This window comes from Equus asinus, chromosome 4 (assembly GCF_041296235.1).
Source record: "Equus asinus isolate D_3611 breed Donkey chromosome 4, EquAss-T2T_v2, whole genome shotgun sequence".
NCBI lineage: Eukaryota > Metazoa > Chordata > Mammalia > Perissodactyla > Equidae > Equus > Equus asinus.
The window spans coordinates 111,548,870-111,567,286 of NC_091793.1; the positions used below are offsets into that span (position 1 = coordinate 111,548,870).

Sequence of the window (18,417 nt, forward strand, 5' to 3'; positions counted from 1 at the left end):
GAGCAGTCCGACACATCCCCTGATGTGATGATGAATAGCTACCTAGGTTTGTGACCTCTGAGATGACAAATAAATTGTCTTGGTCATGGTCATTTAAAAATTTTTTTGATTCATACAGAGCATAAATCTTTTTATTTTCTATTTCATTTCAAGTGAAGCACACATAAAAAGCACCGTTGAGGCTCTGCGGCCAGATGGTTTTCAGAGCTGGATTCGATTAGATCACCCTATTTTAAACTTGTAGCTCATCGTATTTTTCAACTCACTTCACAATTTGAGAACTGCAACAGTAGTGGTGTAGCTTTTCCTAAATAGAACCCAATAAAAAGGGTGAGTGTATACTCCTCCACGTCTGCCTCGCCTTTCTGTGGAAAGATTTGCTGATTTTGAATGGTTTTGATATGGGCATTTATATTTGCTCACCACCAAATCTCAGTCTTTCTAATCTGACATCCTCCCTGATGCTTTATCAGTAGGTGTTCTAACGTCTTTCTGCCCTCTGAACAAGTACGTAATTGATAATAGAAGACAACTTGCTCACCTCTATTGTTTATACTAGGTTCTCAAATACTCTATCTCATCAGTCATCGTTTCGTTTGCATGTTTATGTCTGAGAACTCGGTTGGTCCAAAATAGTGAAATGCTGTCTGGGATATATTAATGATGTTAGCAGTTGTTCCTTCCCAGTTACCAAGGAGATTGACGAATATAGGAGTTACTAATCATTATAGCAGAACCCTATCACATGTACTCAATTATGCTACATCAGGTTGTCTCGCTCTATGTGATGTAACTTTCCCATGATAATTCAGTTTCTAGCTTCATCTCCTTTTACTGCAATTTCAGTATTAAAGTGGGGTTTGAACTGATTCTTAAGATGCATGAATGCTTCATGATTCAAGTTACACAAATGATAAATAGCATAGGTGCTTTTCTTTGCACATCTTGATGTATAGAAAGCATAGAAATAGAATAGAAACCATAGAAAGCAGGGAAATAACCTATTACTTTATACTTGTGTCAAACCTCTTAGCTCTGTAACTCTTTCCTATCATAAATCTGATAGCTAGTGGCCAGGGGCTGGTCAGGAGAAGGGTGGGAAGCAAAAGGAAAAGATAGTGATGGAGTTATCAGTGGTAGATACCTCCTGAAAAACAGAGTTGATATGAACTATATTTTGTTTTTCTAGGCTTTTCTTTGGACTCAGGGAAAGGTATTGTTTCTAAAGATGAGATCACTTTTGTATCTGGTGCTCCAAGAGCCAATCACAGTGGAGCTGTGGTTTTGCTAAAAAGGGACATGAAGTCTGCCCATCTTCTTCCTGAGCACATATTTGACGGGGAAGGTCTGGCTTCTTCCTTTGGCTATGACGTGGCAGTGGTGGACCTTAATAAAGATGGGTAAGAGCATCTTAGGTTGTTTTATATTTGCAAAGAAATGTTTTCTTCTTTGGCTTCTGTGGGTCTTGAAAAGAGCCATCCCTTCAGTTTAGTTGATTCAAAAGAATATTTTTGCTGCCAGATTTTTATCATCCCATCAGATCTTCATCACTTACATTTTGGCAGCAGACATTCATTACCCTCCCCGGGGTGTAGGATTACGTTTTCAGTTTTACTCATGTCTTGGATCATGGGTCCATGAGAATTAAAATTTGGAAGAAAAAAGATTAACTCAAAAAATGATACCTGCATGGTTCTGTTCTGTGGTTTCTTAAGGGGCTGTCAGCATCCCGAAGTCCTGTTGAAAGCAGGGATTGGGAACTGATCAATACATAGGTCTATGGCTGGTGGTGCCAATTTGGGTCTAGGATGGAAGGTGGAGGGGAGTGGAGTCTTTCCTGGGAGTCTCTCTGCACTGTAGATCTAACCTGGGGAACTGGCTTCAAGTTCTTACTCTCTATATTTTTCTTTGGGTGTTTATTATAGGCTACCTTCATTTTTTTACAAATGTTTTAATTGATGAGATATAAATTCCAGATTTGTGGTCCTTTCTGTCATATCTCTTTGTGTCCTTCGTACCTGGGCTGGTGGCATTCTCCGTAAGCTTGCTGGTATTTTAGCTGGTGATCCACAGTTCTTCCCCTCGTATCTAGGTGGCAAGATATAGTGATTGGAGCCCCACAGTATTTTGATAGAGATGGAGAAGTTGGAGGGGCAGTGTATGTCTACATTAACCAGCAAGGCAGATGGAATAATGTCAAGCCAATTCGTCTTAATGGAACCAAAGATTCTATGTTTGGCATCGCAGTGAAAAATATTGGAGATATTAATCAAGACGGCTACCCAGGTAGAAAATAAATTGTGAAATGGTTATGATTTATAAATGATTTTTTGATTGTCCAAAGTAATGAGTGCTTATGGCATCTTATTTTAAAATACTATATTGAAATGTTTTTAAAGTATAGTGTTTGTTGAAATGTGATGTTGTCAACAGATATCGCAGTTGGAGCTCCCTATGATGATATGGGAAAGGTTTTTATCTATCATGGAGCTGCAAACGGAATAAATACCAAACCAACACAGGTAACCAATAACCTGGATTTCCACCGTAGGGGGCTCAGCTTTTTGCTTTATAAGAGAATATTTAGGTTTAAGTGAATTTTCACGCTAATCGTGTTTTATTTACAAATCTACAATAGTATGAGTTTTATGTTTTAAAAAAATGTATTTTAGAAGATAGCTTGGAAATAGATATAAATACAATGACTTGCTTGTTTTAATTGTAAAATTTCTTTGATAAGTTAGGAATCAAAATAAGCCAAAGGAAAAGACTATTCTACTCTGACAGCATAAATAGATGGAAATGTGATAGATTTCCTTTAGTAGCATACTATATAGAAATGGAACTGGGCAAACGAAAGAGATGATTATAATTGCATGGGGAATTCAGACACCAAAAATTTAAAATTGCTTGTGAGAAAAATAGGACATTTGGAGGGCAGGTAGAGAGGTTTGGTTTGAAATACCCTGATTGACTTACTATAGTACACAAGCTTATCAAAAATTGGCCCTTTTATCCTTTCAGATATGATACAAATCAGATGACTTTTATTAAATAAAATGTATGAAGTGTTAGATCCTATGTATACTTATTTATAATTTCTTTATAATTTAACTTATTTATAAGTAAACTCTTAAACTTCAATTCAAAGGAAATTTGTGTGTCTTTTTCAAAGCATATATAAGCTTGTTTTGGTGGCGCAGTGTCTATTCTGATGTCCTGTTCATTTCAGATTCTTGAGGGTAAATCGCCTTATTTTGGATATTCAATTGCTGGAAATATGGACCTTGATAGAAATTCCTACCCTGATGTCGCTGTTGGTTCCCTCTCAGATTCAGTAACTATTTTCAGGTGTGTTATCTCTCACTTTAGTTAAGCATGTTCAGTAATAATCAGGTTACACTGAAATTTTGACCTTTTGAATTGAAATTTGTCATGCCTGTACTTCAAAGTGTATGAATTTTGAAGATTTTTCTTTTGAGAGTAGCGTAACAATATAATAACCTATTTTGCTAATTCTGAACGAATTGAGAAAAAAGTCAGAATTAGTAAAAATTTTTACTTCTTAAGTATATTGTAAAAGCTTTTATTTGGATCAAAGCCAAAACATACAGAAAATTTGACAGTACAAAGAATATAAAGAAGGAAAGAAAAATCCCCTATATTTCACCATCCGTTATTAAACTCCAATATTTTGGTTTATGTCCTTCTAGTCTTTTATTTTCTGTGAATGTGCATGCATGTTTAACAAAATTGAGATCATAAGGTACATATTGTTTTGTAACCTGCCTTTGTCAGTTGATAATGCCTAGTGGACTTTTTCCAGGTAAATGAGTTTATAATGCATAGTAGGCTTTTTCCCTGTTGTTGAGTACTTTTCTGAAATGAAGTTAGTGGCTGTCTATGCAGCATCACATGGCTGGATCATTGTTTATTCACAAATGCCATAGTGTTATTGGACGTTTATGTTGCTTTCCAGGTTTGTTTTTTTTCCATGATACACAAAGCTGCGGTAAACATCCTTCCTTTGGTCATGTCCTGGATATTTCCTTGTGATAAACTCCTAAAAGTGAGTTGCTGAGTTGAAGGGCATATGTGTTTTAAGACATAAGGTTCACCAACATGGCCTCCAGGAAGGCCGCAGTGGTTTGCCCATGAGCCGTGGTTGAGTCGGACTTTCCCAGTGAGTTCGTCACCACTGGAAATCACCATTAAAAATTGGTTTTTTATTTTTATTTTACTTTAAAGTAGCACATTCTTGTATAAAAGTTAATACAGAATTACAGAAAGTACAAGTTCCCCAATACTCCTGTCTTGCACAGAACAACTTTTAATAGTTCTGATCTCTCTCTCGTAGGGTTTCATCAAGAGGCCGTACGTAACTGCTGTTCTCTAATCTGATTTTTAAGTCTTATCTCTTTCAGTTCTCTCTCCTTGTCAGTGCAGATATTTCAATCTTATTCTTTTCAACAACTTGATATTATTCTATTATATGCATTTGACTAATCCTCAATTGATGGAATTTTTAGTCTCTTACCTTTAGCTGTTATAAACAGTGTGCTATAGAATATTGTATATATCTCTGTGTGATGGGCCTGTTTTCTCCTTAAGAAAAACTCCTAGAAATGGAATTCCTGGAATAAAAGTTAGCACAGTTTTGTGTTAATACATATACCCATAGAAAAGTAACAATTTATGCTCATGGCAACAACCTATGAGAGGGCTTATTTTCTCATACTCTTGCCAACATTGAACAGGATGAATCTCTTTCATTTTTGCCTGTGTGATATGTGATCTCATTTTTTTATTGAATTTGCATTTCTTTGATGCTAATGAGAATGAACCATTTGTTTTTTTCTTTATACTATTTGGCTTTATAATCATTTTTATCACAAAGAATATCTGTAAAGAAATGTGCAGTGAAACCCTAAATGAAAAAAAAAACTGTGTGCCATGTGTACACTTGGTGCCATCATTGCCCTATAGACTTCCAGAAGGGTGCCAAGTGTAGCTATAGCCTCAGTTATCTGAAATATGATCCTAAGCAAAACTCCTGGGGATAAGAAACCCAGGCCACAACACCACGACACTTCTAAAGAGAATGCTACACAAAAGAGAATATAGTATATGTATGCAGAGTGTCGTATAGAATACTATAGAAAAATAGTTTTCTGGTTAAATAGCAAGATCTATGAAAGCCATTTCATGTGAAGACTAAGAACCACAGGAGAAGTTATATGGCAAAAGTAGGAGACATGAAAATAAGTGGAGAAGAATGTATCTGAGATAGTAGTGAGGCCAAAGGAAGAAGTCAAAAAAAAATTCATTAAATGAGCACATATGTGTGATTGGGGGAGGAAAGGGCTCAGGAAGACACGGACGCATCAGTTGTGGTTTGTGTTTGTGGTGATAAATATCAGTCTCAGGAACCTCTTGACTTTCTGAGCTGTCACACTGGGGAGTGACATGGAACTGTGTGTCCTCCTAGGTCGAAGTATTCAGCCTTGTTCTGTCTATCAAACACTGCCTTCGTATGCCTGTTTCTCTCTGTTCATAAAGATATTATTAACTTTAAAATAGTCAACGTTTTTAAAAGGTAGAAAAGTATGTCACATTCAGCTATTTCAGCAGAGTTTCTATCAAAAAGCGATTGAACTTCTGGTTCTAGTTTGGGGTATAGCCCTCAGGTGTCAGAAGACTTGACTTCCTGTACCAAAATTTGGTTTCCAAGTCTTCCCCAGTACATGCCCTCTCTTTAGTCAGGTGAATGTTCGTCTCTGTGGGTAACTGAGATTTTAATGCCTTTACTTTCCTGTCCTCATAAGTAGGTTATAAACCCTGTAAACTTGTTCCTTCTTCCCTCGTAGATAGTATGAAAGTAAATTTCACAATCCTTCCATAACAAGAGGAGAACCAACTCCCTTATTTTATAAGTGAAGGAATGGAGGCCCAGGGCTTGCTTGAGCTTTTAAGGCTGGATCCTGCGAGAACAGGATCCCAACTTTGGTCCTGAGCATTTTTCCCATTAAATCATACTAGTACTTCAGAGTAATTAGTAAATAAATGCCGATTGCCCATGAGGAAGCTGAGCCAATAAGATTTGCTTTATGAGTTAAAAGACACATTTTTCGTGGTCCATATATCCTACGCACTTAAAATTGTGTGTATGTTGTGTGTTTAAAACACAGAAATAAAAATAGGGTTTGGGCAGAAGTGTGTGTTAAAATGTTTCCTTTAGAAATTTATGCCATGCTAAAGCCTTAATACCATATGTAAAACACATTAGCATGTGTTGCAACTGGTTTTGAAATATTTGTGAATTTTTGCCTTTTAAATATGCTTTCAAAACTTTAAGAATGTATCTAGTTAGTATCTTAGAAACTAACAGCTGTCCAAAATAACAATAGAAAGATAAACAATGGAGATAAAGGGAAATGAAGAAGGGAATGTGGGAGCATTTGCCTTTTATTGGCTTCCACCTTCCCCATAAATATGCCTGTGCCCTCTGTAGCCTGCTGGTAGATTGATTCCAGAAGTTTGAGCCAGCCATTTGGGATTTGGAGTGCATTTTCCTATGGAAACACTGTTCTCCGGGATGGCTTGGTTTACCACAAACCCACTAAAGTCAGCCTAACTGAATCCGTGTGGTAACGACACCATGGAACCCATTCTGAGTGCTGGCTGGGAAGCCACAAGAAGAGAGGTGCAGTATCTCCCCATCCCACTCGCACCCCAACCACCATAGACTTGTGTTGCTGGTGCCTGTGGCAGAGGTCAGGCCGTAGGCTGGTGGTGACCCCTTTGGCTGTGGGGGCTAGAGGAGACTATATAAGGGAGAAAAAAGATGTTTTTATATGGTGAGAAGGGATAAGGTGTGGATTCTGGCTTCTTGAGTATTTGGGAGGTTGGAGTTAGAGCAGAGATGGGAAAGGTTAAAGGATTCAAGTTTTTGCCTGCGGAGAGATTATGGGGTAGAAAAGTTGTAGTCAGTTCTGGCAGCAAGACGACAAAGACTTAAGGTTGGGGGTGGGAGATTCCGAGGAGGATAAGGAAGAGCATCTGTTTGTAAGGTGGAGACCTGTATTGTCTGTATTACTAAAATTCATGGGTATGTAGAAACCCTGATATGGTGTAACCTTTTTGGAGGGTATTTTGGCAAGATTGCTCATAATTAAAAACGTACGTATTCTTCCACTCAGAAATTCTGTTGCTAGGAGTTTGTCCTACAGATAGATTCAAATGTGTGCCTGGATGCATGTACAAGGATGTTTGTCAGAGTTGAATGCCTAAAACAACATAAATGTCCACAGTGGGACTGGTTAAAGAAATGAGCTTACGCTTGTGCACTGCACACCACCAGCTGTGAAAACCACCGAACTAGATTTATGTGTATGCTATGAGAAGACCTCTGAAATATTACTGAGTGAGAAAAAGCAACATGCAGAACAATAAGCGTGAAAAGCTCCCATTTAAGAAAATTATATGGATATTTCTATATTTAATTTTAGGTAATGTTTTTAATAGAAACAGACTATGATGTGCGTCTGGAAGGACATACAAGGGTACTTAGAGGTTTAAGTGGGGACAGAGACATAAAATTTGCCTGAAAACCCTGGAACTTTTATATATTGTACATATTACTCTTTCAGTTTAAAAACTCTAATATTAAATCTATAAAACATTTTATAATTTTAAATAAATATTTAAAAATTCTTTATAAATGTTGTATTACTAAGTTTTAAATTTTATCTGTTAATAGTTATTTTCTTTAGCAATGGGGGAAAATATCCCATGGGGGAACATTTTTTTCCCCTGTGGTTTTTGAGATGTAGTAGGCAGCGGGGGATGCCCTCTAGAATATGAATTCATCTTACATTCGGGGCACCAGAAGGCTGAGCTTCTCTTCACTCCTTTGTCTTCAGATCCCGGCCTGTGATTAACATTCAGAAAACCGTCACAGTAACACCTAACAGAATTGATCTCCGCCAGAAAACAGCCTGCGGGGCGCCCAGCGGGATATGGTAAGAGTTTCCTGTGTCCGAGTAATCCCCCTCACTTTCACACCTCTGCTTTATGATGACCCTGTGCCCCAAGGAGCCACAGGGAAGACTGAAGGAGAAATGGGCAAAGGGACGAGGAATCTGTCGAGTGAATATGTAACATTCTACTCATCAGTGGGCAGTCAGGGATTTGAGAGCTGGGAATATGTTGGGGTTTTTCCTACTGCAATAATGCATCTTTTAAGAAATATGTGTTTGATTTTCTACAGCCTCAAGGTTAAGGCCTGTTATGAATATACTGCCAAACCCACTGGTTACAATCCTTCAATATGTAAGTACCTAGTACATCTAAAAATTGTGTATTTTCTGTCTGCCAGGTTGAAAGTTCTGCAGAAATAACAGAAAAATAAAACTGCAATGGCCAAAATGGGTCCATAAATTCTTGTTTAAAGAATTAAATGTGTCTGTTGTCTTCTCTTTAATCAGGACGGTGAAGCCCATGAGGGAAAAACTCTCCATTTGGTCCCCATCTGAATTTTCCAGGGCAGCTGGTTTAGGACAGAATGCCTTGGAAAAGTACTCATTTGCTACCACAACCGTTTCCTCCGTTTCTGTCTTTGAAAGGCAGTGTGGAAAATTGGTTTTGTGGTTGTGAGGTGGTGGGGGGTGGTTGTAGGAGAGCGACTGCAGAGCCGCAGTACCACACAGAGTAATTGCCAGTTTAGACCCCCTGTACTCCCCAGTCCCCTCCCAAAGAGGCCTCCGTGGCCTGGAACACCCAAGCTGTGTCCCCGAGTGCAGGCCTCTGGGGGATTTGAAGGCTGGTCTTGAGAATTCAGAGACTGGGGCTCTGCTCCTGGTTCCAGCTCTGATGGTGACTGACCCTACAACATAGAGCAAGTCCCTTAGCATTAGAGTTTTTATTTTCCCGTCAGTTAAAAAAATGCCTCTGATAAAAATTACCATATAATATTGTGGTAGAGATCAAATGAGATAATGTGGTGAAAGCAGTTTGTCACTTATGAGGTATTATTCTGCTTCCTTTCTTGATAATCCGAACAGGATTTTTGCTACAAATTCTGACAGGGCTTAGGATTCTCTCACAATAGCAGTTATCACCAAGGCCTTCTCTGGCATGTTTTTGTAGCAGCCACACCTCTTCGGGTGTAACCACCTGCTCAGCTCCAGAGTGAAGATGGGGCTGTGGAATTTAAAGAAAATCTTTTCCCCAAAGAGGAGGCACAAAGAGTGAGAGTGGTTTCCATTCTGGGTCAGGCCATGGTCCCAGCGACTTGGTGTTACCGTGTAGCATGCCACCAACGGACGCTTTCTGGAAGGGCAAGGTGCTTCTGTCCTTTTCATGTTTTTTTTATTTTATTCCACCTTGAGGTAATGAGTTCTCTTAAGGTTTCTCCATGTTATCTAAAGAATTACTCTGTTTTCTTTATTAACAAGATGTCCCTTTTAATGTTCCAGAATTTGGCAAATAAATCTGCCTTCACCCACTTCACGCTGTCGTAAGCCCACTTAGCTTTCATCTTTCCTGAGTTAAGCTTTCCTCAGGTGGTTTCTTCATCTCCCTGATCTTTTAGGCCCCTTCTACTAGGCGGTCTCCTGCTTTATCTTCTCTCCACGGGACCTGCAGACCTTGCCTGCAGCGTGCTTGGTGTTGGTGTATTATGACTTTATGCACAGGGGGAGCCGTGGCCTTTCACTTTGCTTTCTGATGTGGCTGGCATTTATTGAGTATAGAAAACAATTCTTTTGTGTGGCTTTTAATGACAAGAAAACAGCTTCCATGATTTCTCACCATCTGTCATCCTTTCCAGTATCTTTTGTGTTATTTTTACCCCAATACAATACCTTACCCTTACCTGCTTGGACAACAGACCTTTTACCATTGTGTTCGGAAGTGGACTAGAGAGACAAGGAAAAACAGTGATTCTTTGACTAGGCAACAAGAGGAAAAGAGGAAACGTTTTCATTCTGTTAGTCTGTCCTTTGCTCACACCTCTCTCAGTTGAATATAGATGTGAAGTCTCGCTAGAGTACTCCTTATCCCCCCGATCGATCATTTATATAAAATAAATTAAAACTTTCTTCTAGCTTTAATGCAACGTATGATGCCATATGGATTAATTTTATGTTATGTAACTACTCCCTTACCCAAGTGTTTATTCATGGCTGTGTGGATAGAACTTTTTTCTCAGAAGACATTTAGAGAAAATGTATTTTTGTTACCTGTATTTCCACAGTATTGGGAAATGTGAAATCAGATAAAACAGAACTTCCACAAAGCTGCCTAAGTTAATACGTCTAAAATCTGTTCCCAGTGTCTGAGAATGTGAGATTATTGTTTGAGCAGGCTGTTTTAACTCAGCAGTCCTCAGATGTGGTGTTCCATACATACACATATTTATAATTGAGCCTTAATGAGTATTCTACTTGGCTTGCCCCTCAAAAGGTCAGCAAAGGTGACCCACAAGGATTTTAAGATGATGTGAACTGTCTGGGGGGTTAGGGAAGGTTAGAGTGGGTTTGGTAGACAAACGGTTTTAATGTACCCACACCCTCCCCTACTTTTGCCGTGAGGGGCACTCAGCATGTGAGCCTTCGTCTGGTTCATTGTGAAGTTAGCAGGTCACCAATAAATGGATGATGTCAAGGCTACAGAGGGCCTAAAATGGAGGCACATTCCATTTGGCAGCTGTGACATTTAAGAATTCTTCAGATGGACTCAGAAATTACTATTGAAACTGTCAGTGTTTCTAAATTTTGGTTTCACACATCTGAAGAGCTATCGTCTCAGCGTAAGAGTAACATCACATCGTGTGTGTGTGTGCAGATGTGCATTGTGTGTATGGTGATGCCAGTCACTCCCACTTCTGTTCATCTTGTCTACAAATCGTATGTATATCAGGTGTTGTGCTTTTGCTGGGGAATGCAGTGATGAACAGACCGATGTGGTCCCTGTCCACGGCTTTGCCCAGGAGAGATGGTCAGGCAATTACAGTGTAGTGGGTTAAGTGGAGTGATTGGAGACATAGAGTACTGTCCGATCCCCTGGGGCGGGGGGGGGGGGGGGGGGGTCAGGAAAAGCTCCCTGGAGAAAGTGATGTCCCTGCTGAGATATGAAGGAGTAAGGCTACCCAGGCAGTGGAGCAAGCTGGAAAAGGAGGGGGTCCGGCCTGGAGGAAGTGGGAACTGGACATATCAAGCAGTCATCTTTTGTGTTTGTGACAGAGACTTAGAAGCTGGCACTGACTTTGTCCCTCACTCTGTGTCCCTGGGCCAGTCACCCAGCTCTATGGGCCTCCATTTCCTCATCTGTAAGAAGAGGGTATTAAAATAAATGCTCTCAGAAGGTCTCTTCCCAACTCTAATGTGAATACTAGAACATGAGTTGTTGATAATTTTCTACGTTTTCTGGGGCAGATTTTTTGCCTTGAGGTTACCTTCTCTGGCCCTGTACACACTTTGGTTTGCTTCCCCTTCTGATGGTTAGTGAGTGATTATTGAGTGTAGGTTATTTAAATATTGGCCCATAAGGAAACATAGCAGCTACATCCAGCAAACTGGCAAAGAATGCGTTCTGAAGTCAAGAAATGAGATTTTGATCATCCAAATCCTGGCTCGCCTCCAGGCTCCGTTAGTATGGTAATCAAGGGCGGGATGTGCCTTCCCGAGCTTTGGCGGTTGGAAGCTTGTTGTGGGAGCTGTATTACGGGCCCTCCAGCCACTCAAAGGAATATGTTTTACCTTTTAATTTTTCTTTAAGTGAAAAGTCTCATCCTAGTGTCAAAAGACACTTCCTCCTCCTTTGGACAACTGCCCTTTATCAGTGCTTATTAAACTTTAATGTGTATAAGAACCACCTGGGGGGCTGGCCCCGTGGCCAAGTGGTTAAGTTCACATGCTCCGCTGCAGGCGGCCCAGTGTTTCGTTGGTTCGAATCCTGGGCACAGACATGGCACTGCTCATCAAACCACGCTGAGGCAGCGTCCCGCATGCCACAACTAGAAGGACCCACAACGAAGAATATACAACTATGTACTGGAGGCCTTTGGGGAGAAAAAGGAGGGAAAAAAAAAAAAGAACCACTTGGGATCCCGTTAAAATGCAGATTCTGGTTCAGTAGATGTGGCGAGGGTTTCCTAGTGGCTTTAGGAGATGCTGCTGCTGCTGGTGGTCTGCAGGCCTTTTTTGACTATCAAGGTGCTAGGCCATTTGAGCGTAGGACTCTTGAAGGGGAAGTCAGTTTAGGCCCTTAGGGACTGTTGAGTCCCCTCCTGTTATTTTTAGTGCTCTGTGAGTTCTTGAAATTCAGCCAGAAACTGATTCTTAGATGCTGCTCAGAGGTTTTGACTTATTCTCGAGCTCCCCCAGGTGGCCCAGTGAAAGTTTCACTTTAAAACCTTTGTTAACAGCAATGGGCGGGGAAGGACAGCTCGACTGGAAACATCCTAAGTCAGTCAAAATGTGCATTAGCAGGCAATATGAAGAGAAACAGTGGCTGTGGGAACAAGTTCTTCTACAGGGAATTGAAATATTTTGAAAAGGAGCTCTGCATACTTATAGCTGAATTGTGCATGAATGCACTTTAAGTTCATAGGATTTTGTTCGTTTTATCTAGCTATTGTCGGCACGCTCGAGGCTGAAAAAGAGAGAAGAAAATCTGGGCTGTCCTCAAGAGTTCAGTTTCGAAACCAAGGTTCTGAGCCCAAGTATACTCAAGAACTCACGCTGAACAGGCAGAAGCAGAAGATGTGCATGGAGGAAACCCTCTGGCTCCAGGTGAGGCCTGCAGACAGTCGCATCAGTGTTTTAAAGGGCACAGAAGTTGGGTTTTATGGTGGCATACGTGGATTTCTGAAATTTGTAATAGCAACACATTATTCAGTTATTCAATTCAATACAAAATAAGGCATTGTTTAGGAGTCCCCAGTAGCGTTCATATCGTGCTTAACCATCTCTCTGCATACTTTTCAGGAAAATATCAGAGATAAACTGCGGCCCATTCCCATAACTGCTTCCGTAGAGATTCAAGAGCCAAACACTCGGAGGCGAGTGAATTCAATTCCAGAAGTTCTTCCAATTCTGAATTCAAACGAACCCAAAACAGTACATACAGACGTAAGTCTTTCTGACTTTTGTTTTACCAAAGTTTTCTCATATTATTATGCTAAATCAAATGTCTTTGAAGGCAATAGAACCTAGTGATTTCCTTTAAAGGCCATTTCTTTGTATTAAATAAACTTTTTAATATATGCCAAGTTTGTTTGAGAAGATTTGTTCCCCAAATTAGCAGTGAATATAGAAACATACGGAATATAGTTTGGAGCCAGAGAGTGTTTTTCTTAATGATTTTTGGCCACTGCAACTTATTAAGACTATAATGGGCAGAACCTACTGTTCTCACATCAAATTTCTCCTATAGCTGTATGTGGAAAGAAAAATACATTGTATTTTACCACTGAGAACATTAAAATGGAGAAAACTTTTGTCAGTCTGAACATTAAAATCAAGGAATATCAAAGTTCAGTAAGGCAAAAAAATATTAGCAATGAAATAGTCATTTAATGCCTAATGTAGCCCAGGTAATCTTAGGAAGAAAAATTTATATTAGAATATGGCTTGCTGTATACCTCATGTGAGGTGGGGTCTATTTGCTAGGGTTTAGGATGGTTGAGATGCAAGATTAAGCCAGGGAGCTGTGACATCTGGATTTGTCCTTATGTGCTTGCTGTCAAAATCCAGTTGGTACTGTGGGCCAGCCCGGTGGCATAGCGGTTAAGTTCACACTCTCTGCTTCGGCAGCCTGGGGTTCACCAGTTTGGATCCTGGGTACAGACCTATGTACCACTTATCAAGTCATGCTGTGGCAGGCGTCCCACATATAAAGTAGAGGAAGATAGACATGGATGTTGCTCAGGGCCAATCTTCCTCAGCAAAAAAAGAGGAGGATTGGCAGTGGGTGTTAGCTCAGGGCTAATCTTCCTTAAAAAATAAAAAAACTCCAGTTGGTGCTAGAGCCTCCCGGTTCCGGTGACGCACTGATGAAGCTTTCCAGGAGTACTCACTGCAGTAGGCTTAGGAGCTGATGCCTAAATCTACACATTGCCAGTCTTTATTGTCACCAAGTATAGCTCTTTATACTTTTGGATACTTTTTTTAATATACTTTTGATGTCATTGATTATCACATTAATATTTCTTGTCTATATTCTCAGCTCTGTAGTCATGTTAAACATAACAAGCAAGGAGATAGTTTTCCTAATTATTTATCAGTGTGATTATCGAGCACCCATTAGTACTGTGCTAGACACTCTGTGCTATTTGCTTTCCTGACCTGAAACTCTGTTTCCTCGTCTGTACAATGGGGCTCCTAATAGAATCTTTCTAATGGGTCTGTTGTGAAGATTAAATGAGTTAAAATATGTAATCGTGTGTTGGGTGGCATCATCATTATTGTAATTCTTACGGTAGCCCTATAAAATAGGGTGGTGGTATCCCCATATTACCTATGACGAAACTTAGACTCTGAAAGGTTAAGTGACTTGCTCAAAGCCACATAGCTAAGTGAGTGGCAAGGCAGGCTGGAATGTAGACCTGAGGCTGCGGGGCTCACGCTCTTTCCTACCCCACACTACCTCAATGCCAGGGGCAAAGCGTTCTTAAAACACAGTTTTGTTAAAGGACAGAGTGGGCATTAGATGCATGGCAAAGTATGTTTGAAGCTTGAATTCTGCTATGGTAACTGTCACACAGGGAAATGAGCTGTATGGATACAGCCAGTCACCTACTCAGAGTCCTCAATGGCATAAACTACAATGGTTTTGTTTTCCTACAGGTGCACTTCTTAAAAGAGGGATGTGGAAACGACAATGTCTGTAACAGCAACCTTAAGCTAGAATACAAATTTTGTACCCGAGAAGGAAATCAAGACAAATTTTCTTATTTACCAATGTAAGAATCACTATCTAGTACTAGCAAAAATGACTCTGGCTTTGCTGTGGCTTTTTGTTAAGAAAAGGCTACTGAAAATGTATTGAGGACTTGTCATTTTCCTTGTGTTTTTTATAGTCAAAAAGGTGTACCGGAACTCGTTCTAAAAGATCAGAAGGACATTGCTCTAGAAATAACAGTGACAAACAGCCCTTCCAACCCAAGGAACCCCACAAAGGATGGTGATGACGCTCATGAAGCTAAACTCATCGCGACGTTTCCAGACACTTTGACTTACTCTGCATATAGAGAGCTGAGGGCTTTCCCTGTGAGTATTTTTAGAGACCAGCTGAGAGGGAAAAACCAACACTGTGTGCAGGTGACTGTGTTGTGATCTACTGTATTTTCTGTTATAGGAGAAACAGCTGAGTTGTGTTGCCAATCAAAACGGCTCACAAGCAGACTGTGAACTTGGAAATCCTTTTAAAAGAAATTCCAGTGTAAGTGATGCCTTCACATATTGGATTTTACTATTTTGAATACCTTTACAGTGTCGATATGCTTGGCCTGTGTTGATGACTATTTCTGTTTTTTAGGTTACTTTTTATTTGATTTTAAGTACAACTGAGGTCACCTTTGACACCAGAGATCTGGATATTAATCTGAAGTTGGAAACGTAAGAGTTACTTCAACCTTTCCATTCAGAATTATTTCATGAAAACACAGCCAGTCAATGAATTGGCCCTGATCTAACTCATAAAAGAAGTGTAATTGTAATGAGAAAAATGACTGTTAAAATAAAACCCTATTGTTTCCTTTTCATTTTCAGAACAAGCAATCAAGATAATTTGGCTCCAATTACAGCTACAGCAAAAGTGGTTATTGAACTGCTTTTATCGGTCTCCGGGTAAGTGTTTGTGTTTAGCATAACAAATCAGTGTTTGAAAGAACCATTTACAGTCCTCACTAAAACTGGTGTTTTTTAATTTAACAGAGTTGCTAAACCTTCCCAGGTTTATTTTGGAGGTACAGTTCTTGGTGAGCAAGCTATGAAATCTGAGGATGAAGTGGGAAGTTTGATAGAGTATGAGTTCAGGGTAAGTAGTAGCAGTTGGTCCTTTTATTATACTTACCGGAAGCTGACATGTATGATATGTGGTCTTGAATATGTAATTTTCGTAATATTAATAAGAATGATAAATGCTCAGTTTAAAGTGAGTTTGCCAGTTTGTAAACAACATACTGGCTTTTGGTAAAAATATTGTCTTCCAGATTGGGGAACGGCAACTGCCATTCAACCCAGGACTTTGTTCAGAATCCAGTTCAGTTTGGTCTTTTTCTTATTAGAGAGTTTTAAATGTATAGGTGGTGCAGAGACAAAGGAATACTTGATTTTTCCCCCCAGAGTCTATCTATGAAACAAGGAAAAATCCCAAAGTAATTTATATTTGGCTTTAGAATGTGTTGTGATTTATTTCTTCCTCCAGTATAAGGTCACCTCTCTTATTGCTTGTGGTTAATGTTCACTTACCTTTCACAAGTGCAATTTTGTGATGGCAAATGTGGATTTGGCATATGCCAGTAAGGACGATTAATGATTGCTCTGAACCGTTTCAAAGTAGGCCATCATAGTGCCTCTAAGTCCAGTTGAATGAACATACACACGTGGTACAGAGTTGGCTTGTAACTCATACATGGGTTTGGGTCTGCATGGCTCAAATCACTTCCCTGAAAGAGTAGTGACCATCGTCGAAGTGAAAATCTGAAATAGCAATAGTGGGCCCACCCCGACTCCAGCAGGATGAAGAGGCTGAATTCTCCTCTGTGCATCTCTTGGCATTATAAACACAGTTGTGACAGATAGTGGTGACACATGTGCACGTGTGACTGAAAAAGAAGTCTGTGGATTCCCAAGCAGTCCTCCACTCAGACAAGGGAGCCCTTACCTCTTTTAGCTCTTGCTACAGGATGTTGCTCCATCTCCAGCTTGGACTTGTAGGTTCATGGCTGCCATCATGGTTTTACTCAGAGTCTCTTAGTTGTTATCCCAAGCCTTCCCTGGGAGTAGAGGGCAGAGGCAGCTTCATTTTCAGGGAAGGTGGGGTTACCCAGAAGCAGGTGGTTGGTGCACTGCCACAGCACAGGCTTTCTCATCTGCCAGGCAGGGTGGTTACAAAGTGCTTCACCAGCACACGTGTGAGTTTTCCCTGGGCATGTTGAGAGCATTGGCTGATCTACACTGCAGATTCTGTTGCACACAGCAGGTATTCTTGGATTAAATGAGCAATCATTTCTCTTTGACCTTTTTTCCCTTTCTTTCTATTTTTATTGACAAAAATCTTTAAGCACAGATCTCTATTTTGAATACCCTAGCTATAGTCCATTTTTGGAGCCTGTGCTTTTCTTGTAGGATTATGCCAGATATTTTGGCTTTTTCTCTTGGCAATAGGAGCTGCTACTTAATTTTACTTTGAGAGAGTTACACTGAGATAATGCGTATTATTTTCTAACAGGTAATTAACTTGGGGAAACCTCTTAAAAACCTCGGCACGGCAACCTTGAACATCCAGTGGCCAAAAGAAATTAGCAATGGCAAATGGTTGCTTTATTTGGTGAAAGTAGAATCCAAAGGATTGGATAAGATAGCTTGTGAGCCACAAAATGAAATAAACCTCCTGAGACTAAAGGTATGTTGGTGGATTTGTCTCATGTCTCCATAGATGTAAATAAGAGAAACTAACTTTTGAGGGGAAAGTCATTACTTTGAGGAAACTGACACTCTGGCATGCTGGCTTTTTCTTTGGTGTCACAATTTCTCTTTTATAGTTGAGTAACCAAGTCAGGCTGAGAATTTCTGCTGGTTAGCAACCATTATGGTACGTAAGTCAGGGTCATTCAGTGCTTGTTGAAGCAAATGACATTTTCTGAAATTTTGTGACCCAGTATGACATATAAGGAGGACTGGGACATGCTCCCCGGGGGTGGGCCAGGCAATGTGAACTCCCAGTAGAACCAAATTCATTACAAAAGATTAGAACCTTAGCAAGTGACCTTGAAAGCTTTTCATTCTTATTTTTTGAAATAGTAAATATTTGTTGAGTACTCATTGTGTCTTAGGCGCTGTGCTGATAAGCATTTTCTCATTTCATTCTCTTGATAGTCCTGTGAGGTATTTTTCTTATCCTCACCATTTCATAGATGAGGAAATTGAAATTCAGAGACATTAGTTTTCTCAGAGTCCCTCACCAGTTAAGAGGCAGATTCTGCATTCTGGCTCAGCTCTGCTTCCAAAGCCTGCACTCTTAACCCCTCTCTGCTGCTCCACACTTACGTAACCCCTTTATCATTTACGCTGCAGTTTGATGGTTTGCTTTGTTATTGCATGTCTGTTTCTTTTAAGTTCTAAGATGACTGGGTGTGATCAGTGTTCATAGTTGGTAGCTTATAGAATGATTCTCTATTCATCAACTTTG

At 40.0% G+C, this 18,417-nt stretch overlaps 1 protein-coding gene across 2 annotated transcripts in view; it reads left to right on the forward strand.

Moving 5' to 3' along the window:
- The window catches only part of ITGA6 (integrin subunit alpha 6), a 76,637-nt gene that overhangs the window by 42,990 nt on the left and 15,230 nt on the right, over positions 1-18,417 (forward strand). For both annotated transcript variants that reach the window (XM_014846574.3, XM_014846575.3), the window contains exons 6-20: positions 1,190-1,400; positions 2,093-2,286; positions 2,434-2,522; positions 3,233-3,351; positions 7,923-8,021; positions 8,270-8,331; positions 12,634-12,794; positions 12,990-13,133; positions 14,850-14,965; positions 15,083-15,272; positions 15,361-15,444; positions 15,541-15,620; positions 15,774-15,851; positions 15,939-16,041; positions 17,458-17,631. In XM_014846574.3, the coding sequence (XP_014702060.2) occupies positions 1,190-1,400; positions 2,093-2,286; positions 2,434-2,522; positions 3,233-3,351; positions 7,923-8,021; positions 8,270-8,331; positions 12,634-12,794; positions 12,990-13,133; positions 14,850-14,965; positions 15,083-15,272; positions 15,361-15,444; positions 15,541-15,620; positions 15,774-15,851; positions 15,939-16,041; positions 17,458-17,631 (1,904 nt within the window). The remainder of the gene's footprint in view (positions 1-1,189; positions 1,401-2,092; positions 2,287-2,433; positions 2,523-3,232; positions 3,352-7,922; positions 8,022-8,269; positions 8,332-12,633; positions 12,795-12,989; positions 13,134-14,849; positions 14,966-15,082; positions 15,273-15,360; positions 15,445-15,540; positions 15,621-15,773; positions 15,852-15,938; positions 16,042-17,457; positions 17,632-18,417) is intronic.